This window comes from Olea europaea, unplaced genomic scaffold (assembly GCF_002742605.1).
Source record: "Olea europaea var. sylvestris unplaced genomic scaffold, O_europaea_v1 scaffold1908, whole genome shotgun sequence".
In the NCBI taxonomy this organism is placed as follows: Eukaryota; Viridiplantae; Streptophyta; class Magnoliopsida; order Lamiales; family Oleaceae; genus Olea; species Olea europaea.
The window spans coordinates 45,733-70,888 of record NW_019236892.1 but is presented as its reverse complement, the minus strand read 5'-3'; the positions used below and the strand labels follow the sequence as shown (position 1 = coordinate 70,888).

Below are 25,156 nucleotides of genomic sequence, written 5' to 3'. Positions count from 1 at the left end.
GTTAACCGGTTGATTTGCATGAGGCCTGATGTTTGGTCCTTGATTGGCAACAAAGTTACCATGATTAGGGCCATTACCATTAGCCTGAACGTCTATTCCCTCATTAACACGTGGGATATTTTGTCCATTGTTTAGGACATTATCTCTTACATTTGGATTACCCTCCAAGTTAGACGTACCATTACCATTGTTCTGATTTAGCACTGCACCAGCCCCTTGGTTTGAAGTAGAGGGACCAGAAAGTGGCTCTATCCCTTGATTTGGATTTAGGACTGAGGGATTATGTCCCACAATTGTCCTAGTTTGAAAGTGGTTTGCAAGAGGCATAATCGATTGACATATTTGGCCTACTAACTTATTCATTATTTCGTTCAAAGTGTTTAGTTGTTTGGCCATGTTGTCATAATGTGCATTCTCATTTTGGGTAAATCTTTCAATATTATGAATATTTCGAAGATTTACCTGTTCAACAACATCTTGTGTGAGTTCTCCAAGTAGTGCACGCATAGTTCGAGAACTCAACTCTGTCAATGGTTCATAACGACTGTTATTACTCTGATTCTGTCCATCTATTCGTGGAGAGGCATGGTGCTCCTCATATCACTCGATCATAGACTGGATTCCTCCCTGGCTTGCTGCTTCCTTATCGGATCTCTGAGGCATATTGTTTCACCTTTTGTATTTTCAATACCAAACACCACTGTCCCACTAGGCGTGCCAAATTGTTTCGCGCGGGTTCGTCGCTAACAATTAAAAAGGGATCAGACGATTGAAAAGTGCATCGAGGATGGCAAAGAGAAGGATATGGAGAAGGTGGAAGGGAAGAAAAGGAGAAGAGACAAACAACAGAGTAAGGGTGAGGATTACATAGTGAATGATATGCAGAAGATTGAAACAAAGAAAAGAGGAGATAAAAAGAAGAGCAAAGGTGATTTTATTACTGAATCTTCTGTAGATGCTAAAACTGGCAATGATTCCACAAAAAGTAAGATATGGGATAGTGAGGAGAAAAGTGAAAGAATGGTTGACAGGTTCGTCGAGGTACAAGACGAATGGTTGACAGGTTCGTCGAGGTACAAGAGGAATGGTTGACAGGTTTGTCGAGGTACAAGACGTGGATTTTGATGAGTTGATAAGATAAAGCAGCAGAAGAAGATAAGGAAGAATGAAACTGAAATGTGCACAGCAATTTGTCTTGATAGAAGAACTTATAGATGCTAAGGGAAAAGTTCAATCAACTATGGAGAATTCTATTGAGAGGAATGAAATGAAGAAAAAGAAGAGGAAGAAAAGGAGAGAAAAACCTGAGGATAATCTATCTGCTACTTGGCAAGATATGTTGACACTAGATTCTGTATATAGTGGCCGTAATTTTTCAGTTAACTATGGATTAGAATCACGAGGAAGAAAATGACAATAAAGGAAAGACGAAAAAGGATAAATTAGTGGGAAATGGTTCAAATGATCCTCAACCAAGAAAAAGTAGCAAGAAAGTGAGATTTTCTGGTCGTGTTGAGGTTTTTCCTGCATCTGATGATTCAAATTCTGGGGAGGGAGACAATAAGGGAGAGAAACTGGTGCAGGGTAAGTGGTTTACACAAGCAGAAAATGAAATTGTTAAGAAGGCTGTCTATAGGTACATAGAGGTTCATGACTTGGGGGAAGAAGGTTTGTACGTAATTTTCAATGGTAGAAAGTACCCTGAACTGAAAAACTGTTGGAAGGAGATGGGGAATGCGATACAATATAGGCCCCATAGTGCTTCAAAATTGTTTCAAAGTGCTGAGGAACCCAGATGGACTCAAGAAGAGTATGAAATGGTTCTGAAGTCCCAGAAGGAGTATGGGAACCAGTGGAAGGCATTGGCAGATGAACTTGGGAAACATAAAACACATGTAAGAAATGCTTGGCTAAGAAAAAAATTACCCAACTTGAAGAAAGGAAGGTGGTCTCAGGAGGAGTACCAGGGTTTATTTGATCTAGTAAATGCTGATCTGCAACAGAGATTCTATGAAGAGGAGAGATCGAGGCATGGCATGTTACGGGATAATATTTGTTGGACGGCAATTAGTGATAAACTGGCCACTCGAACTCAACCCAAGTGCTGTATTAAATGGTATAGTCAGTTAACATCAACTATGGTTGCTGAAGGTATATGGGCTGATGCTGATGACTATCCCCTAAATGGTGCTCTTTTTAGCTTAAATGCAAGTTCCGTAGAAGATGTGAATTGGGCTAACCTTCTTGATCACAGGTCTGGAGACGTGTTGGAACCAAATGGTTCTTCACATAGGTCATCATGGAAGCAAGTCATTTGCTGAACAAGTTGAATTATTGGCACATCGATATTGTTCATATCTACTTGAAGCAAGAGAAGCCTGGGACAGTATTGTTATGGAAATGTGAAGTTTGATATCTCCAAGATGGAGAATATAATGAATGTTTTGTACTAGCCTCTCAATTCTGCTGTGGACAATAGAAAATGGATCATCATTTTCTTGTCACAAATAAAAGAAAGCATTCATATAGCAGACCCTTATTGGGGAAAAGTTTAGATTTTTTATTTTTATCGTATGAGGCGACTTTCCACCAAGAAATATTGTACGCATGTTCAAATTTAACGCAATGATGGCTGATGGCAGACGACGGAGCTTCAAAAAATCACTACAACAAAATCTAATTCTTCAAAAATTCATTCACGTTGCTGCCCTTATATTTTCAGACTGCAAAAAGAAATCTAATGCAGTCAAAGCAAATTGATCTCCCTTGGGAAAGAAGTTATGAATAAATTTGAATAAATTATCTATAAATTTGCCAAAGGCAGAATCACAGATAATTTATTTGGTGGCTTCGAGGTTAACTAATGTGCTCACTCAATTTCGTCGAAGGATCAATTGTATCATCATATGCGCTCGCTCAATTTCATCAAAGAATCTAATGATCGTCTCCCATGGCACGTGGAGTGGCGTCACAATAGACAATTAAAGCTAAAATATGAAAGTTGCATTATATCTTCTCCGAGAAAGGCCATGATATTGCTGTCATTAAAATAGAGAACTAAAGCTTTTGACAATTAGAGCACTAGTGGAAAATTTATCCCAATACAAAGCCGTATCAAGGCAATCAAAGTTCATATTTCACACAAAAAAATAAAATAATAAAATGAACTTTTTAGATTCTACTTTCTTCCGCTCCTATGTTCAAACATCATCTTTTCAGCTTCTTTTGTCTTCCTTCTTAGTGTTTGCCTCTGATGTCCATGTAGAAGAAGCTCATATAGAAGAAGCTCAAAGTCGAAAAATCAAAATTTTTGACACCTTTTGTGAGGTATTAGAAGAAATACGCCTTTTACCTGGCAGTCATAAAAGTAACAATGGCCAAGGCAAGAGACGCTTCTTACAAGAATTTCTTTAATGAACTCATAATTCTTCATTGCCTGAAATTTCATGCGGCAGTAGCTGTTAGCAACTCGATTCCAAGAAACCGAAGAAATATAAATGTAATGGGTATTTTTTTCCCCCCAAAAAAAAAAAAAAAAAAAAAAAACCCAATCAACGCAAAAATTAGATAGAACGGTTTAAAACTGAATGAAGATAAGTGGATACTTGAACGTTCGTGTTAACTATATTTTGTCCCATGTACTATATATGGTTGAGCATAATTTTGCCTATATTACCCCTGACCTAATTGGAGGTGGCTTTTTAGGATTTCTATATAGATTTCAAACTCATCTCTATCACGTCATTCAATATTTTACCTTTGAATTTCCTTTTCTTGTTTGCTCTTCTCCTCTTTCTCTCCGCCTTTGTTAGCTCTGTTTCTTCTTTAACATCTCCTTTGCCAGCAAACAATTCCTCAGGAGCAAGCATAGCTGCATCAGAGACCGCTAGAGGTGCAATCTACCAACGAAATTATTTTAACTATTATAAAAGAACTTATTTGCTTAATGCAAATACCCAAAATATTCCATAGACTATTTACCTCTTCCATAGCCAGGGCAGGAACATTTGCTTGCATAGACATGTCCTCAATAACTATTGAACTAAATAGTATAGGGTTATTTAAGTCATTTTGTATTGCATTTGTTAGATACGGTTGTGCATAAATACTGTACTGAGACTTCACTTTGTAATGAGAAAATTTTCCCGCCAGTTTGTTCTTCTCTCCAGAATCTTCTTCATTGCTAGTTTCACATGGTATCAGAGCAGGTGAAGCTTCCCTGCAATGGCGATGGAGTCTAACAATCAGGAAGAGATCCAGAATCAAGTTGATAACACCGATTCATCATCTCATTTATCTGCCGACGAGGTAACTCATCTTGCTGATCAGTTGATTAGAGATCCAAACAATCCGTATTATCTTCATTATGGCGATAAAACGGGAATGCAGCTCGTATCCGTCATGCTCACAGAAGAGAACTATGCGACGTGACACTTAGTGTTAAAAATAAAGAAGGTTTTATTGATGGATCGATTACTAAACCTTCTACAGATGATCCACTCTATAGCGCCTGAAGTGAAGATGTTGTACATGACATCATATAATCAAGTGGCTGATCTTTTAACCAAACCTTTAGCAGGAGCACGGTTTAAGCTGTTGTTAGGCAAGATGGGAGTGTTGAATATCCACTCTCCATCTTGAGGGGGTGTATTGAACTAAATAGTATAGGGTTATTTAAGTCATTTTGTATTGCATTTGTTAGATACGGTTGTGTATAAATACTGTACTGAGACTTCACTTTGTAATGAGAAAAATTTCCCGCCAGTTTGTTCTTCTCTCTAGAATCCTCTTCATTGCTAGTTTCACAATAACCATTTTGAGTTGATTAGATAAAAATAAAATTCAAACCTGCTTCAGAAGTTGATAAAACTTTGGTAAAGTTGGGTCATATTACAATTAGCAAGAAGAGTACCGGTTTTGGAGTGATATGGAAATGAGATGGAGCATCCAACTTCAGACACAGTTTCTTGAATAACATGCTTGCCTGAGAAGGGAAAAAAATTAATAAATATAATATAAATAAATAAAGAGACCTTCTCATTGACTAATTTGAAGAAAATATTTACAAATTTACCTAGATTCAGTGAAGATAATAAGACAATTACTGTTTATGGGCACAACCGAAAATATGAACGACAAATACACTATATAACCAAAAAACAATAAAGAGTTATACGTTAACTATATAAAACATATGATCTGAGAGGAACAAAATGGCAACAAATAAAAAAGAAAAGTTCTACGAACGCACTTCTTTCTTTTGCTCGTCTTTGAAAGACATTGCTGTTGAAACTAGGCCAGTCTTCTGAACATATACATCCAGCATAAACATAGGGAAAAACATCCCATATAATTGTGATGAAAATATACATAAAAAGAAAAGGCTCACATTGTCAAAAAAGTTCATATAATATTACAATATGAATGTATTCATCACAAGCAAGGAAAAATAAGCAAAACTACCCTCTGAAAAGATACTAACCTCATAAAGTTCAGCAAGGCCCTTTTCACTCTTATTCTCATCCTGTATATTTGAAGTTGATGGAATTAGGAAAAAAATCAACTCCAAAGAGAAAGATGATTTAGAGTAAATGAAAAACATGCCAGTTCGATTTTTTCTCTTGGAGATTTGGATGGTAAAGTAAGGGGCTTCTGGACATCATCAAAACGCCCCTATATATGGTACCACCATGGATGATGATTCAGTGAGAAACAATTATAAGAAATAACAATTAAAAAGGCATAAATCTTAGAACTACACAATCAGGAAAAAGAAACAGATTTTTCTCTTCTGTTTTTAGTCTTTATCTTCCTTTTATAACCACCTTTTCTTGTACCACATGACACGATGAGCATAGATAATTTCCTACAACTGCACCACCCCCAACAAGGATAAAATTTCCCCTACAGCCTCCCTTGAACCAAAATCCTTTAGCATGTGAATTTTGTGGTGGAGCAAAGATGGAGAGGAAAAAAACCCACTTTTTCTTTGTGAAAGTTTAGCATGTCTATTATCTCAATCATGAGATAATAACCCAAATGATCACTGAATTTTGCAAAAAGTTTTCAAGAGGTCAATGAACTCTAAAAATCACTCAAGTTATTACTGAACTTTGTAAAATATTTTCTTGAGATCACTGAACTTTACAAATCACCACAGTCATCACTGAACTTTAAAAATCACCCCATTCATTACTAAACTTTGTAAAAAAATTTTACGAGATCACTAAACTTTGTAAAAAATTTCCTAGAAGATCACTGAATTAGTGATCCTTGGGAAACTTTTTGCAAAGTTTAGTGATGAATAGAGTGATTTTTAAAGTTCAATAACCCCGTAGAAATATTTTGCAAAATTTAGTGATGACTTGAGTTATTTTTAAAGTTTAGTGACCTTGTGGAAACCTTTTGCATTTAGTAACTACTTGGGTTATTATCTCCCTCAAACATACAAGTTGATAAATCATAAGAACATGCAATAAATCTTCATTAGTAGAGCTACATCCATACATAACGAAATTCCAAATCATGGATGGATATCAAATTTCACCTCAAGGATTCGTTTTTGAATTAACTCTTCAAGGGATGCAGTGACCTCTTCAGTTATTACAGGTGCAGGTCTAACATTGTGCTCAAAATCCAGATCAACTTCCAATGCACTAATATTTGGTCTTTTAGCTGCTGTTACCTGGCATAATTCAATAAACAATTGAGAGGTGAACACTGTCATAAATGCATAAGTCGAAAGCTGTGAAAAAAAATATTTTAGAAATTGAAAAATAGTACCTCCCCCGGCATTGTCCAGGTTTTTGGGTCTAAATTCGCTTTCTCCATCATCTCTATCTCAGAACGGAGTTTCTCTAGCTCTTTTTCATGGGTAGAAAGAGTATTTTTCTGTAAAACAAAACAGTTTTGAGTACCTCAATTGGTACGAAGGGTAGGCAACAATTCTTGAACAACTCCCTATCGATTTACACATTATATGTTTTGATCTACACCACACATACAAATATAGAGGGTGGTTGGATGCTATAAAAATATAAATTACCTGATTATTGTTGCCATAGTCCATATCTGAATCATTGGATCTACCAAATACTTTAGGTTTCTTCCCCTGACCAGTTCTTTTACCACCAAAAAATTCCTCGTACCTGAATGGAACTGACATGAGCAATCTTTGAGATGTGTATGTACATATACTTGTAAAACCAACACCAAAGAGATATTTCAACCCTTAAATTCAATAACACAAGCCAGATTTCTCATCAAATTATTGAATCTGTCAAAGTTTTAAATGGTTTTTTAAGTGAGAATCTTTTAAAAAATGACAGCTACATAAGTGAAAGGAAAAAAAAAATTGAGAAAGGAACAAGGAGAAAAATCACACCTTGCATTTTCCATCTTGTTCCCTTCTTCTTCTTCTTCATCATCGAGCCCCATTAATCCAACCTACAAAAAAATAAAAAATAAAATACATCAATCTATTAGCTCAATGATCTTTCAAACCTAATGTACCAACTAACAACTCAATCCCATAATTTATTGATCCAACACAAAGCCTCATTTAGACCATTTCCAGCGCTTCACCAAAATTTGCACTATTTTGCAACAAACCTTGCACCAAATCAAAATTTTTCTCCGATCATTACACCAAAACTTACACCAAATGTACAGTACTTTATTATTTTATTCATTCTTTCGATTTTTGACAATGTATTTATTTAAAAATAATTTATTTTATAACTATATAAATTACTAAATCATAGCTTCGTTAAATTAACAAATATATTGATTACTAAATTATTCACGTGTTTTATATATTATGTTAAATTGACAAAAATAATTGATTATATTATTAATTTATGATAAAAAATTACGTTAAATTTACAAAAATAATAAACTTTAATAATGTAAACTTTACGTTAAATTAAACTTTAAATATAAACTTTACGAATTAAACTTTACATTATATTAACAATTACGTTAATTATTATTGATTATATTATTAAAAATAATAAATTTTAATAATATAATTAATAGTGTAATTATTATTATCATCATCATTATTATAGAACGAAAATGACACAAAAATTTTTAATCATTATCTTTGAAAAATGAAAAATAAGGACAAAACGGACATTACACCGTTTAGTGCTAAAAATGGTATGGTGCAACACTATTTATGTTGCGCCATTTTGCACCAAAATTTGGTACAATAATTGGAGGAAGTTTAAAATTTGGTGCAATAGGGTATGCATTGGAGATACCCTTACAAACCCAAAATCCCTAGAAAAAACATAATCATACCTCCTCCTCCTCCTCCTCTTCCCATCTTCATCATCCTCCTCGTCACTCTCTTCATCCCCATCCCCATCCCTAATTTCACCTCTCTTCCTCTTCTTCTTCTTCTCTTTCTTCAATCCACATTTCTTCTCCTCATCGTCAACCAATTACTCTTCCAATTCCTTTATCTTCAAAAACTTATCTTTCACCTCATTTGCATTTTCCTTGTCCTCTATCTCACCATCGACACCGTCATCCTCCTCTTCGTCTTCGTCAAAGCCCTCACTCTCACTCTCTAAACCATCAATTCCTCCACCTTCTTGAGTCACTAATTTATCATTGTCATCCTCAGTCTCTGTCTCATCTTTTTTATAGTCCGCAAACTTTTCTCTTTCCAAATCGAATTGTTTCTGAATCTCTTCAGGGTTTTTCTCAAATTGCTTAACGTGGCGGCGGAGGGAGAGAAGGGCTGGGATTGCAAATCTATTTGCTGCCAAATCTGCTCAGCGTCAAAGCCTTCGGTTATGAGCTGACTGAACAGAGGTTTGAGAGCGAATGGCTTCAAAGATGAGAATAAGTACTGGGAGGCTGATCGAGCAGCCTGTGAGAAGTCCGGTGACGACGAGAGGAAGAACGGTGGTTCTGTCGATTTCAGACGGTGGATGGAGTTGAGACCCGCTTGTTTTGCACCTCCATCGGTGGTGGAAACCATGACGGTCGTAGTGAAGATTTGGATGAAGATGGTTGAGTAGGGGTTTACGCCTTGGGGTTTTAAACCTGGCGAAACTGACGGGGTACCTTTTAAATTGGCTTGGTCAAAGAATCAAATTTTCAGTTTGATCATTTTTTATTTTTTTTTTTGTATCGATCATATTGGCCTCTTGTCAATAAAAAGACAATTGTGTCATTATTTATGTTTCACAATTACAAAAGTATATCAATTCTTTGAAAGACAATAATACCCTTAAAAGTTTAAATAAATTCAGTTATTTCTATATGTAAATTTCAAAATCAGTTTTGCTTATCAGTTTCTCCAATACAGTAAAAAAGAATTTTTTCCTTCCATCTGCTAGAATATTTGAAATCTCCCAAAATTATTAAAGGTTCAACAAAGAAACAATACTCACAATCGGCACTGAAAATTGGTAAGTGTAAATACGTATTTTTAATTTTGTTTTAGTTAAATTTACTGTTTGAATCTTTAAATCTTTTTTTTTATAAAGGCAGATGAATTTTACAGTATTTAAATACAGATGTATAATTTTTTTATAACAAAAATAACAAAAAAATTCATCTGTGTATGCATATATTTTACAGGAAAAATTTATAGGTGTCTGTAAACATTATTTCGTTGAAAAAGGGAAAAAAATAAAAAATTCGAGCGTAAATTTCAGATTAAACGGACCAAAAAAGTTGGGCTGGATGTTTTCAGCCGGCCCAGCAGGCCTAATTTTTTTTTCCCTCCCCTCCCCTTTCAGATTTTATAATTTATATTTTCATTAATATATGTTTATTGAAATAAATATTAATAAATATTTAATACTAATTGAAATAAATATTTTTGAAATAATTAAAATAATCAATGAATTATTTAAAGTATAAAATTAAATTAAATATGAAATGAACAATTTAAAAAATTATGTATTAATTTCTTATTTTTAATTTGTGGCAGATATGGCATCAGCATGTGTCCTAATTTGTTATTTCGGTGAATTTCCAATGAATGATAATGCTCAGTGGGAATGGAAATGGACGAGTGAAGGAAATGGGGTTAAAGCAATTTTTATAACAAGGAGTACATCGTTTGCAGAAATGTACAGTGATATACAAAACATTCTTAACGTCGATCCCTCTCAATACGATATGGAATTAGGATTTTTGTTTCATAAGCATTCGACCATTCTAATTCCACCTATGAAAGTTACTTCTGAAGTGGAAATGAAACATCTAATTAAATTGAACCAAGGCCGAAAGTTGACTCTTATTTGCTTAACTTTATTGGGGAAGAATGTCCACGAGGGTGAACACGAAATTTTAAATGAAGAGAATCGTAATGTAAATGATGTTTGGGATACAATTCAGATTGTTCGTGAAGATGATGTGGTTATTCCCGATACCACTGCTACTCACCATGATTACACTGTTACGCACAGAATTCCATCGATAGTTGAAAACAACGAGAATGAAAACGCATTTACAAATGAGGATTTGATTGCTTTATCCCGTAGGAGACATGAGTCGGGTGCGAGCTCACAAGCCGGACCGAGTACACGGTCCTCTAATTGTTCGCATGTAGTTCCCGATGATGAAGATGTATATGTCGAGCAACTATTCGAATCAAAGAAAGAATTGCAAGAAGCTGTGCACCGGATTGCTTTAAAACATAACTTCGAGTTTAAAGTGAAGAAATCAAATAAGTCGACGTACACAATTATCTGTATTGACGACAGTTGCCATTAGCATTTGCGAGCGACTAAGATGGACACGAATGAGTTCTTTGTAGTCCGTAAGTATGCACAGGAACATACTTGCGAAGTGGGTATTCGTCGAAATGATCATAGGCAGGCCCGATCATGGTTCATTGGTCTAGAAATAATGCACAAATTCCAGGATCCACGAACAATCTACAGACTTTCGGACATCATTAATGACGTTCGACAAGAGTACGGGGTGGTCATGAGCTATCAGAAGGCTTGGAAGGCTAAAGAATGTGTATTTGAGGATTTGATGAGTTCGACCGAGGAGAGTTATGCTAAATTAGCCAGGTATTTCATTGTTTAAGTGTTTATTTCTTTGTTATTTTAAATTTTAATTATTTAATTTCAATTTTTTATTTATATGTAATTAATTATTTAATTGAATTGTTTATTTTTCTGTTCATTTAATATTTAATATATTATCTAAATTATGATTATTTTTATTTCCATTGGCCAGGTATTGCTATAACATGGGAAGAATTAATACTGGGTCGACATTTTTTATTGAGAAGGATGACAAAAATCGCTTCAAATAATTCTTTATGGCCCTTGGACAATGTGTTTGAGGATTTCGAAATGCAATGCGACCCCTAATCTTAGTCGATGGTACAACCCTTAAGGCGAGATACGGGGGCAAGTTGATTATTGCAACATGTCAAGATGCGAACATCCAAATTTACCCTCTTGCGTTCGGCATAGTCGACGGAGAAAATGATGTAGCGATGAGTTGATTTTTCACGAAGTTGAGGGAAGTAATTGGAGATGTCGAAAATCTTGCATTCGTAACCGATCGAGGGGAATCAATAATAAATGGTATCGCCGAAGTCTTCCCCGAGGCACATCATGGTTATTGTATGTATCATATACAGGGAAACCTGAAAACCAGGTATCGAGGCAATGGCGTCGTTGCGTTGTTTAGGAGAGCTGCAGAGGCTTACAGTTTTGAAGAGTTTGATAAGTTCATAGTCGAAATAGACAGTAAATCGCATGCTGCATGGGAGTATCTAACAGAGATGAGAATTGAACATTGGGCACGATCACATTTTCCAGGAATTCGATACAACATGATGACGTCAAACAATGCGGAGTCGCTTAACGCTTTATTCAAGAAAGATCGAGAGTTATCAATTCTCGCAATGATTGAGAACATTCGTGACGAGCTACAACAGTAGTTTCACGATCGACATGAGGAATCACAAAATTGTGCAAGTGTGCTAACCCCGGCTCAAAAAGATAAGCTCTTCAGGACTCTAGATGTGGCAAGAAAGGTATATGTAGAACCACTGGATCAATTTCGCTACTCCGTGAGATATGCACGTAATTTCGGATACATTGTGGACTTGAATGATAACACGTGCACGTGTAGACGGTTTCAGTTGGAGAGTTTTCCGTGTACACATGCAATGGCAGTGACTATGCATAGAGGATTACCACCACACACCTTATGCAGTGTGTATTACATGACTAATTATTGGAGAGCAGCATATACGGAAACAATATTTCCTGTACCAAATGAAGTCGAATGGGAAGTGCCCGACCACATTTTCCCACTGAATAACTTGTTGCCACTAGCAGTTGGACCACGTACTCCTGGACGTACACGTACGTTTAGAATACCATCTACCGGAGAGTTTCTCCAGCATCGTAAGTGCAGTATGTGCGGTGCAACAGGGCATACTAGAAGATATTGTACAAGTCAGATTTCTCTACATGACAATGTAACGGATGTGTAATTTTAATAACTATTGGCAATGTAATTATTTATAACTTTGACGTTAATTATTTATGCATATTATTTATGTGAATTATTAGATTTAGTATTTTTTTAAACATTTCATTCATTATATTTATTTGTTATGCATATTATTTATGTTAATTATTTGAAATCGAAACTTTTTCTAGACACTGCATTATACGATAGGCTGCATTGTAAAATAAATATTTAAATATTACATAAATAATTAACATTTTACAATTATTTCGTAATTACGAATAAATGAATGAACTGTACAATGTTTAAATAAATGTAAAAATATGTACAATTATTTACGGATCCCCATTAAATTCAAATAAATCACATGTTAGTTTATTTCTCCAATTTTGTATCCATGCCTGGTTGATTGCATCAACCTTATGTGCCACACTCAAAAATTATATGTACTTGATAACAAACATGCCGCAATCACCCCTACAATTAAACAATTTTGTATTAGCACATTGAAAATTAGTTAGAACCTAAGATGTAAATGACAAAAATAAAATTACAAACACTTACGATATTTGCTGCCTCGTCGTCGTCGTGATCCGCACGGTGGTGAATCTGTCATGTACAGTGATGTTCGCTCGTCTAGCCATCATGGGAACGATCACAGACACCGACTCTAGATTTTGCTCGAGTTGGCCTTGTGTGTAGGTATGAATGATCGGGGTCGTACACATACATCGTGGAGTCGGCGAATACGATTTCCACTGCAATATGGTGATGATTTACACATATTGGCATGTACATATGCGTACAGCCATCCCATGGCTTTCCACCGACACTCGGCCACATCCCTATGACCCATTCCATAATGTATTCCGGCACCGTGTACTCGCTACCCATAGCTTGGAATGACTGGTACTCAATGTCAACGACACAGATGAACTCGGTGTTCAATATGAGTTTACCAGGAATGTTGAACGATTTTGGATGTTTTTCAACTCGATCTCGTAGCAAATCCATGCTCAAGTCGATGTGCTACATCAAGAAACACCAATAAAGAAAGGAGTTAATCTATGAATTTCATTCAAAAAATTGATTTTGAACATACATAATAAATAACAATATCTTTATTTCACTTACATCATCAGCAAGCCAAGCCCCCGAAGTGGTGATGTCGTGGAACCACTTGTAAGCATTTGAGATCGTCTTCTCAGCAATCGTGCAACTAACCCTGAAAAAATAAGAACAGAATTTTTAGTTATAAAAAGTATACATGTGTCAGCGTCTGCGTACTATACTAATTATATAAAATACAAAACTTACCCAGGCTACAGTGCTCTCCACTCTGTCTCAAAGGCTTTCCACTTGGCGTGGTCCACCTCCCTGAATAAATTCGGGTGTTCCCGTCGACGAACCTTCTCCTCTTCACCTCCGCGGTAAAGGGAGAAAGGACGTACTGTGATGGCACCCTTGGCCTCTTGCCGACCACCCGCTCCAGCACGTCAACAGCCATCGTCCTCTCCTCATGCGTCTCGGGAATCTCCATCTCCCCAGCCATTGGGACGACCCCCTCGCCCGCTATCGGGAACACCTCCTCCGACACAAAGACCACGTCCGGCGAGTCTGGCGTCTTCTCGGGTACCACCTCCACCTCCACCTCCGATACCCTCTCCTCCTCCGGTGCCCCCTCGACATCCTCGGGTATCCCATGCACGGGTACCACCTCCACCTCCAATACCCTATCCTCCTCCGGTGCCCCCTCGGCATCCCCGGGTATCCCCTGCAAGGGTACCACCTCCACCTCCGATACCCCCTCGACGTCCTCAGGTATCCCCTGCACGGGCACCCCCACCTTCTCGGGTATCCCCTCTGCATCAGGTGACGTCATCTCGGGTACCACCTCCACCTCCATCTCCGATACCCTCTCCTCCTCAGGTACGCCCTCCACGTCCTCAGGTATCTCCTGCACGGGCACTCCCTCCACCACAGGTTTCCTCTCTCGCTCCTCCATTCCCATCGTGTCATTTAAAAATGAATCAAATGCAGCAACTGATGGCCACGATGAGTCAACATACCCCATCTGACCCCTTCCCCCTGATAACCACCGACCCCTTCGTCACCCCTTCCGTCCCGATAGCCGCCAGTCTCTCCGTCTCGATAGCCACCAGTCCTTCCGTCATCCCCTCCGTCCCGATAGTGACCTGTCCCTCCGCTAGCTCCTCCATCTCGATAATCGCCCGTCCCACGCAGGCATGCTATGTCACCCCGTATCGTTGCAACCTCAGCATGAAGGTCTCCTAACCTAACTCGTAACATCGCGACATCATATCATAACTGTGCCATGTCCCCGAACTCAGCTCGTAGTGTCACGACATTATCCCGTAACTCTGCCATGTCTCATCTCATCTCCATCAGGAGTTCGATCAAATCAATCATCAAAGCACGGGGACTAGGTGTAGGAGGTGATATTGGACGGCCCTCCTGAAAAAATAACTATTACAAATGAATAACCTAACAAATAAAATAAAACGACAATCGAAAAATTATTTTTAAGTAACATACTCTATCTCGATCAACGCTGAATTCAGGCATCTGAACCTCTGGCATAGCCGGACGTGATCTTCTCAGCGGAGGTGACATCCTCACTGGACATGCTCTCCTTGGTGGAGGTGATATCCTCAACAAAGGTAGTACTGAACGATCCTCCTGAAAAAATAAATATTACAATTCGACGTAACTTTATCAAGGATCTGTCTAACAGCGTCATCCAGATGATATTCCATCCTGCAAAATTTCAAATATTAGAACCCTATGCAAATGATGTTCGATAAACACAAATATTAAAAAAAATATACTAACACATTGCTACAAGATGCAATAACCAACCGATCACGAAATAAAGAAAATGAACGTAAATTACTATTTTCCATATACTTAATTTGCTAATTTGATCGTTTCTTTTAATATTTTAATTGCTTATTTTAATTATTTATCTAACACTTAATTTACTTTTTCATTTTTAATTAATGTTTAAACACTTATTTTAATTCTTTACGCATATTGCTTATTTCATATTTTCAAATTTATTTTAATTGCTTCGTAAAAATTTAATTTAATTGACATTTTCATATCCTAATTTAATTGTTTATTTTTATTATTTCACAAATATTTATATATTTATTTAAATTCTTTATGCATATTACTTATTTAACATGTAATTAATTATTTTAATAACACTTATTTTGATCGTTTATTTTAATATTTTAATTATTTTTCTAACACTTAATTTACTTTTTCATTTTTAATGAATGTTTAAATGCTTATTTTAATTATTTACACATAATGCTTATTTCATATTTACAAATTTATTTCAATTGCTTTGCAAAAACTGAATTTGATTAATATTTTAATTTTCAAATTTAATTGCGTATTTTTATTGTTTTACAAATGTTTAAATATGTATTTAAATTTTATATATATATATTTATATATATATTTAAATATTTCTTTTAATAATTTTACTAACACTTATTAAATTTTATATATATATTTAAATATTTCTTTTAATAATTTTACTAACACTTATTTTGATATTTTAATTGCTTATTTTAATTATTTTTCTAACACTTCATTTACTTTTCATTTTTAATGAATGTTTAAAAACTTATTTTAATTATTTACGCATAATGCTTATTTCATATTTACAAATTTATTTTAATTGCTTTGCAAAAAATTAATTTGATTGATATTTTAATTTTCAAATTTAATTGCGTATATGTGTGTGTGTGTGTGTGTTATTTAATATTTAATTATTTCTTTTAATTATTTTACTAACACTTATTTTGATATTTTAATTGCTTATTTTAATTTTTTTTCTAACAGTTAATTTAGTTATTTATTTTTAATGAAGTTTTAAAACTTATTTTAATTATTTACAAATGTTTAATTATGTATTTAAATTCTTAATATATATCTTATTTAATATTTCATTTTTTAAAATTAATTTAGTAACACTTATTTTTATAGTTTATTTTAATATTTTAATTATTTTTCTAACACTTAATTTAGTTTTTTAATTTTAATGAATGTTTAAATACTAATTTTAATTCTTTACACATAATGATTATTTCATATTTACAAATTTATTTTAATTACTTTTAATATATTAATTATTTATTTAAATTTTAAATCTGATATTTTAATTTTCAAATTTAATTGCTTATTTTTATTATTTTACAAATGTTTAAATATTTATTTAAATTCTTTATATATATTACTTATTTAATATTATATTATTTCTTTTAATTTGTTTACTATTACTTAATATAAAATAATTAATTAATCTAAATTAGCAACTAATAAATATTTCGATAAATAATATAACATTTACATCTTATATTTACGATAAATAATTTTAAATACATAATATACATTCAAATTAAGCAATTCAAATAAATAATTACATATTAGAGAACACAATATTAGCCATTAATAATTATTTAATTAATTTCAATAATTACTGGAAAAAAAAGCCTGTGGCCCAAAATAACGGCCGGCCCAGTCAACTGGGCCGCCTGGGCGACCGGGCCGGTTGGGAGCGCCCGGACGGCGTGCCCAGCCGGCCCCTTCCATTTCTGGCCATGGAGATCGTTGGAAAACTCCATTTTCGACGATCTCCACTCCTTCCCAAACAATAAGAACCCAAATTTCACATTTACACAAGGATTTCTCAACACATATATATAAAATTATACTTTTTTCCAAAAATAAAAATAAAAACATGGTTTTTTTTTTGTATAAAAATCTTACCTCCTTCAGAGAGAAATGGCCAATTGGGTCTCCTATTTTTCCTTCTTTGTCGGTAACTGGGTCGATTGTGCTACAGTACTTTTCCACTCGGCTTCTGCTTCTTTTTCCTTGCAAGAGGTAAAATTGGGTTTCTCTTACTTTTTGTTGGTTTTCAATGTTTTAAATATTTTTGCTTTTTTTTTTTTTTAACTGGCCAAAGGCCTCTTTGGAAAATTGGCTGGGTCAACCGGCTATTGGCCAGTATTTCCTCCGAAACTGATTTCATATAATGGGTCCAACCAATGTTTCAATTAAAAACTTTTGTTAATTATAACTTATATTTCATTAGCTACACATATTCTAACAATTTTTATTAAAATGTATTAAAAGTGTAATTTTTATCTAAATCGAATAGGGCTGATTGAATAAAAAATGATGATGATGATAAATTTCTCAACGTATATATATTTCATGGATTGTAGTGATAGTTCAATGGAACAATTTTATCAACTTCTAAATTGTTCAAACTCTAATTTTAAATAGTTAATTTATTTATTGAATTCACAATTTTTATTAATTTTTAAAACACATATTACATAACAAATATCGAAATTTGCTAATTGTTTTATTAAAATATTTGTCAAATAACCCTTTAATAAAATTTCACAGAATTCATAAGATTTCTATAGACTTATATTATAGATGAATAATGTTATAATACGCCACAAATGCTATANATAAATCATAAGAACATGCAATAAATCTTCATTAGTAGAGCTACATCCATACATAACGAAATTCCAAATCATGGATGGATATCGAATTTCACCTCAAGGATTCGTTTTTGAATTAACTCTTCAAGGGATGCAGTGACCTCTTCAGTTATTACAGGTGCAGGTCTAACATTGTGCTCAAAATCCAGATCAACTTCCAATGCACTAATATTTGGTCTTTTAGCTGCAGTTACCTGGCATAATTCAATAAACAATGAGAGGCGCACACTGTCATATATGTATAAGTCGAAAGCTGTGAAAAAAAATATTTTAGAAATTGAAAAATAGTACCTCCCCCTGCATTGTCCAGGTTTTTGGGTCTAAATTCTCTTTCTCCATCACCTTTATCTCAGAACAGAGTTTCTCTAGCTCTTTTTCATGGGTAGAAAGAGTATTTTTCTGTAAAACAAAACAGTTTTTGAGTACCTCAATTGGTACGAAGGGTAGGCAACAATTCTTGAACAACTCCATATCGATTTACACATTATATGTTTTGATCTACACCACACATACAGATATAGAGGATGGTTGGATGCCATAAAAACATAAATTACCTGATTATTGTTGCCATAGTCCATATCTGAATCATTGGATCTACCAAATACTTTAGGTTTCTTCCCCTGACCAGTTCTTTTACCACCAAAAAATTCCTCGTACCTGAATGGAACTGACATAAGCAATCTTTGAGATGTGTATGTACATATAGTTGTAAAACCAACACCAAAGAGATATTTCAACCCTTAAATTCAATAACACAAGCCAGATTTCTCATCAAATTATTGAATCTGTCAAAGTTTTAAATGGTTCTTTAAGTGAGAATCTTTTAAAAAATGACAGCTACATAAGTGAAAGGAAAAAAAAAATGAGAAAGGAACAAGGAGAAAAATCACACCTTGCATTTTCCATCTTGTTCCCTTCTTCTTCTTCATCATCGAGCCCCATTAATCCAACCTGCAAAAAAATAAAAAATAAAATACATCAATCTATTAGCTCAATGATCTTTCAAACCTAATGTACCAACTAACAACTCAATCCCATAATTTATTGATCCAACACAAAGCCTCATTTAGACCATCTCCAGCGCTTCACCAAAATTTGCACCATTTTGCAACAAATCTTGCACCAAACCAAAATTTTTCTCCAGTCACTGCACCAAAGCTTACACCAAATGAACAATACTTTATTATTTTATTCATTCTTTCGATTTTTGACAATGTATTTATTTAAAAAAATTATTTATTTTATAACTATATAAATTACTAAATCATAACTTCATTAAATTAACAAATATATTGATTACTAAATTATTCACGTGTTTTATATATTATGTTAAATTGACAAAAATAATTGATTATATTATTAATTTATGATAAAAATTATGTTAAATTTACAAAAATAATAAACTTTAATAATATAAACTTTACGTTAAATTAAACTTTAAACGTAAACTTTACGAATTAAACTTTACATTAAATTAACAATTACGTTAATTATTATTGATTATATTATTAAAAATAATAAACTTTAATAATATAATTAATAGTGTAATTATTATCATCATCATCATCATCATCATCATTATAGAACGAGAATGATCCAAATACCCTTAATTATTATCTTTGAAAAATGAAAAATAAAGACAAAACGGACATTACACCATTTAGTGCAAAAAATGGTATGGTGCAACACTATCATTGTCATCCTCAGTCTCTGTCTCATCTTTTTTATAGTCCGCAAACTTTTCTCTTTCCAAATCGAATTGTTTCTGAATCTCTTCAGGGTTTTCCTCAAATTGCTTGACGTGGCGGCGGAGGGAGAGAAGGGCTGGGATTGCAAATCTATTTGCTGCCAAATCTGCTCAGCGTCAAAGCCTTCGTTTAAGAGCTGACTGAACGGAGGTTTGGGAGCGAATGGCTTCAAAGATGAGAATAAGTACTGGGAGGGGTTTTAAACCTGGCGAAACAGATTTCATATAATGGGTCCAACCAATGTTTCAATAAAAAACTTTTGTTAATTTTAACTTATATTTCATTAGCTACACATATTCTAACAATTTTTATTAAAATGTATTAAAAGTGTAATTTTTATCTAAATCGAATAGGGCTGATTGAATAAAAAATGATGATAATGATGATGATGATAAATTTCTCAACGTATATATATTTCATGGATTGTAGTGATAGTTCAATGGAACAATTTTATCAACTTCTAAATTGTTCAAACTCTAATTTTAAATAGTTAATTTATTTATTGAATTCACAATTTTTATTGATTTTTAAAACACATATTACATAACAAATATCGAAATTTGCTAATTGTTTTATTAAAATATTTGTCAAATAACCCTCTAATAAAATTTCACAGAATTCATAAGATTTCTATAGACTTATATTATAGATGAATAATGTTATAATACGCCACAAATGCTATAAAATCAGTCTAGGAGCACGCAATGTAATAGACTAAATGAAAAATAAAATTAAACGATTTATTTAGCCTCTGTTTGGTGAAAATTAAAGGTAAGCCAACGTCAAAAATAATTTCAATTATATATTTCATGGATCCATAACTTTTTAACCACATATTTTATTTTTATCAAAATTTACTGAAAATTTTATTTTAATCCCGCCAAACAATAGTTTAATTGTATACGTTATTTAATACCATATTAATGTCACTTGGATTGATAATTTAATATTCATTAATGTTATTTATCATCATGATTATAAATCATCGGTGATGTAGCAATTCATTATCCTCACATTTCTCTTTCTCTTGAAATCACATCTCGTCCCCTTCTCTCTCATAGAAATTGAACCGTCTAATCTCATTATTTCATATAAATTACCGCATTACCGATGATTTATTATCATAATAATAAATAACATTATTCTTTAATATTAGTTGTGTTAGATAGCATAACTCAATATAGATTTTTGGGTTCTCATGGATTTCATAAATTATCATGGAGTTTTGATCTTTTTATTAAAACTTGTAGTTTTACCTCATCAATTGCAAAGAGCAACTTGTGCACCGAAACTTTGGAAAATATTCTAAATTTCACCACACCATTTTTCACCGAAACTTTGGAGAATATTCTAAATTTCACCACACCATTTTTAGTCTAATTTTTTTCTTTTCAAACCGAATTCTGTCGAGGACGAGCAACTTGATCTAAAATAAATGTTGGCAACATTTTATTGATAAAATAAAAAAAATAAAAAATAAAAAAAAGCGCACCATTTTATTGATTAAAAAAAAAAACACATAGACTGATAGTAAAAAAAATCATGATTAATTTATTACTTTTAACAAACTACATATTTAATGGAGTTTGTACCATGTATTTATGAATTTTTTATTATTATTTTTTTTTCACTTTGATCACTCATTGTGCAAAAATTGAATATTGTTGTAAATTAAATTTAAATTATTATTTTATTTCCACAACCTTAATAAATATGATTATTGTACTCCAACCGTCCTAATTCTTACATATAAATATAAGGTTTTGGTTCTCAATGGATAAAAGCTTATAAACTTTCTTTGTTCTCTTCTTTTTATCTAGTTTATAACGTGTTATCAGCAATAAGTTTGAATTTATTTTTTCTTTTAGACTTCACCTAAGCACAATTTTTTTGTTGCCAATGAGTGTGTGTGAGTATTTCAACTTGAATTCACCAATAGATCTATACGACACGTCATCAGTGCTTAACATAAAATGAGCATGATACTCATTAAATCTATATATAGGTTGTTTGTCTATCCGTGTAACTATCTATAGGTTGTTCCTTTTGTTTTCAAGTTTCTAATTCTATATTGTATTTCTCCTAATGTTTATATATTTTATCTATTATATTATTTGTATTTACTATCTTGTCTTCTAATCTTTCTAAACTATTATAACTATCTTTGAAACTATTTATTATTTCTAAGTTATCTAATTCTTTATCTGTGTAATTATTATTTACTGAACTACAAGATTTATTATTGTAACGCCCCGACCCGCATGGAATGAAACATCACTCAAACCATTGTACCTTAACCGTAAAGTTAGTTCAATATATTTTTAATAGAAGGTATAAAGATTAAATTTTAGAATTTAATTAAAGAATTTTCTTTTTTTTATTTAAAAAATAATCCAATTCTAAAAGAAAACAATTTCAAAAATATTTTTAGAATGGGTTCCATGCATGTAACGACTATTGACGTGAAATTTTGGCAAAACTTAAAAAGTAATGTTGCTATTCCAGTTTTTGTCTCAAACAGTAATTGTCAAAATAAATTTGTTTTCATAGCTATCGACCTTGAAATTTTATCAAATTTTAATGTAAGGTAGTAAACTCCTTATAATATGACATAGTCAAAAACTAACTTCCGTTGACGTCATATGGAGTATTAAAATATTTTTCAAAACTCAGCAACGACCCGATTGAAAGGTAAACCGGTGCAGTTCACTTAAAATGACATATAAAATTCCGCTGACGTCAAAACCATATGATTTAAAATTTATTCAGTAGCTAATCCATGAGACTATCAAATCCAATTGGTTTCATCCAAAAATTCCAAGTAACGAGTGAGTTATGAATTTTTGAAAACAATGGTAGAAGCTGAAAAACAGAGACAGCACACAGCACAGTTTACTTTATGTGACATATAACCTTTTACCGATTATTGGATTGACATGATTCCAATTTTATTCAGTATCTAACTTATTAGGCTATCCAATCCAATTGGTTTCGTATAAAAATACTAAGTAATGAAAGAGTTATGATTTTTTTTTAAAGATGAGGAGGAAACTGAAATTTCTGAAAAGACATCAAAAATTTAAGTCGCTAACTTTTTCTTTTTTTTTTGTATACAGTGATTTGTAAATTTATTCCTATGACGCATATCTACATTCAAACATAGTTTATTCATAACGAGTTTTTGTAAAATAGATCCACACAATATTCATAGAAATCAAATTTAAAGAAAGTGTAAACATCTCAAAATCAACTAAAGATGTAAATCACCGGCTTCTCCATGACATGTTGCATCATCCTTTACCATCATCTACACCCCAAGGAAAATCAATTCAACCTGTAGGAAGAGAATTAACCCATGAGTTTGAAACTCAATAGATATTATCGGTACAATTCGTTATCAAATTAGAAATTCCGAACTATAGATTCATACCGTCGCACGTAGATGGATTTCTGGCAAAATTCAATTACTATAGCATTATCATAACGTGTAGAGCCGGAGAATGATCATTCAAACTGTTGTAGTGCCGAAACACCGTACCCGAAGGTACCATTTCATTCAAACATTTATCGAAAAATCAGATTTGAAAATGAATGAACACTTGCACCTCTACCTACCTTAAATTTTCTTGGATAAAAGAACAAAATGTATAGAAAGTCTTCCTTCTTCTCACCCTTGTTATTCCTTAAACTTAACTTGATATGAAATATATATCTTTTTTAGAGAAAATGAAATGAAATTGGGATTTGAAGAGGAGTGTAGTTAAAAAGTGATATTCAACTTCTATAACCTTTTTTTCTAATGAAAAATTAAATGGGGGAGTTATATTATCATTAAATTTATTAAACTTAGTCTTTAACTAAGAATTTGAAGAGTCTCTAAACCATAAAAATAATTCATATAAAAGTTTTATAAAAAAACATCTACATGGTGATTCGAACCTGAGTTGCATATATGAAATACCATGTAGATGACCATTGTGACAACCCAATTATTCATTAAATCTTTGTAATCAATTTTACTTAAACTTAATCTCTTAAATTGTTGGGCTTTTAATTAACTTATGTCTTGGGCTTTCAAAATCTTACATGGGTTGAGCTTTCATAGGTAGTTTCTAAAATGGGTTAGGCTCGTGGTGTCAGATCATCACAAAATATTAATATAATTCCATTTTATTTTTCTCAGCTACTACAATTATCAGATAATTTTACAATATCACACTGTATTTTTTTAATTATCATAGATTTAGCTATATTCTCTCTACTTTTATTTATAATGGGACATTTATTAGTAAAATGTCTAAGATTTTCACAATTATAACATTTACAATCTTTTTTTTATTTCTTGATTTTTTAACGTATTTATTATAATTTGGGTCTTTTGTTTTTATAATTTGTCCCACTTGGTCTAATATTATACTTTTTTCTATCTTGATATTGTCTTTTATCATTTTTATACAATTTTTTCTTTCTTCTTCTATAATCATTGATTTGTAATGTATATAAATTAGAATTAAAGAATAATTTAATTTCTTTATTAGCTTTTTAGCTATTTTTTCTATACAATATTCTTTTAGTTTATTGGATATAAATTTTATAGTAACGCTAATAATTACTTCTTTTATTGAAGTTGACTCTATATCTCTTTTAATCTTATCATTCCATGGTGGGTGGTATAGTACATCTAATGCTAAACTTGCTAATCTTTCAAAATTCAATAAAAATGGTTGTACATTATTCATGTTACTAATACTTAATTTTTATAATTTTTCTAAGGCTTTATTTTGTTCATAAGTGTTGTTTCTACTGGGTCTGATACCAAATGTAGAAAATTAAAAATTCTATAAGGCTTTATTTTTCAAAGGCTTTATTAATTCTCTAATAAAATTTGTAAATTTTCTAATTATCTCCTCCAACCATTCTTAATTTAATTTCTTCTTGCTTTAGTCTTTTAGTTGTAACATATATGTCTAATGTTGTCTTTCCTAATTAAGTTTTTAAATAAACCCACATTTCTTCTACAGTCATCTGTATAGGTACACTATTATATGTTCTAATTACACAAATTTCTCATTTAGTTATAGTACTAAGTTGTCTTGAGGTTTACAATTATATAATTCTAGAATTAATCATCTGTCACTTGTTAATGATAAACTACATCTTCCTTCTGGCTATCTTTTTGCTAAACTTTTATATTTTTTTTCTATCAGTCATGTACTTTTGCAGTGGAAAATGCTTCTACATCGTATTCTGTATTAATGAATTCTTTTCTTTTTTCAAATTCTTGATCTGTTTCTAATTTAATTCTTATGTTACCTTCACTGCTTTGTTCTATTTTGGTTTCTATATTTGTTTAATCTTTTTCTACTAACATTCCAATTTTTATTT

At 32.6% G+C, this 25,156-nt stretch overlaps 1 protein-coding gene and 1 pseudogene across 1 annotated transcript; one reads left to right on the top strand and one right to left on the bottom strand.

Annotated features, from left to right (window-relative positions):
• Window positions 1-804: 804 nt before the first annotated feature.
• LOC111378964 (cyclin-D-binding Myb-like transcription factor 1) lies at window positions 805-2,321 on the top strand. The gene is made up of 2 exons (XM_023002268.1): window positions 805-1,041; window positions 1,395-2,321. The coding sequence occupies exons 1-2, from the start codon at window positions 805-807 to the stop codon at window positions 2,319-2,321; spliced, it is 1,164 nt and encodes a 387-aa protein (XP_022858036.1).
• Window positions 2,322-2,696: 375 nt separating this feature from the next.
• LOC111378963 lies at window positions 2,697-8,992 on the bottom strand (annotated as a pseudogene).
• Window positions 8,993-25,156: the final 16,164 nt, after the last annotated feature.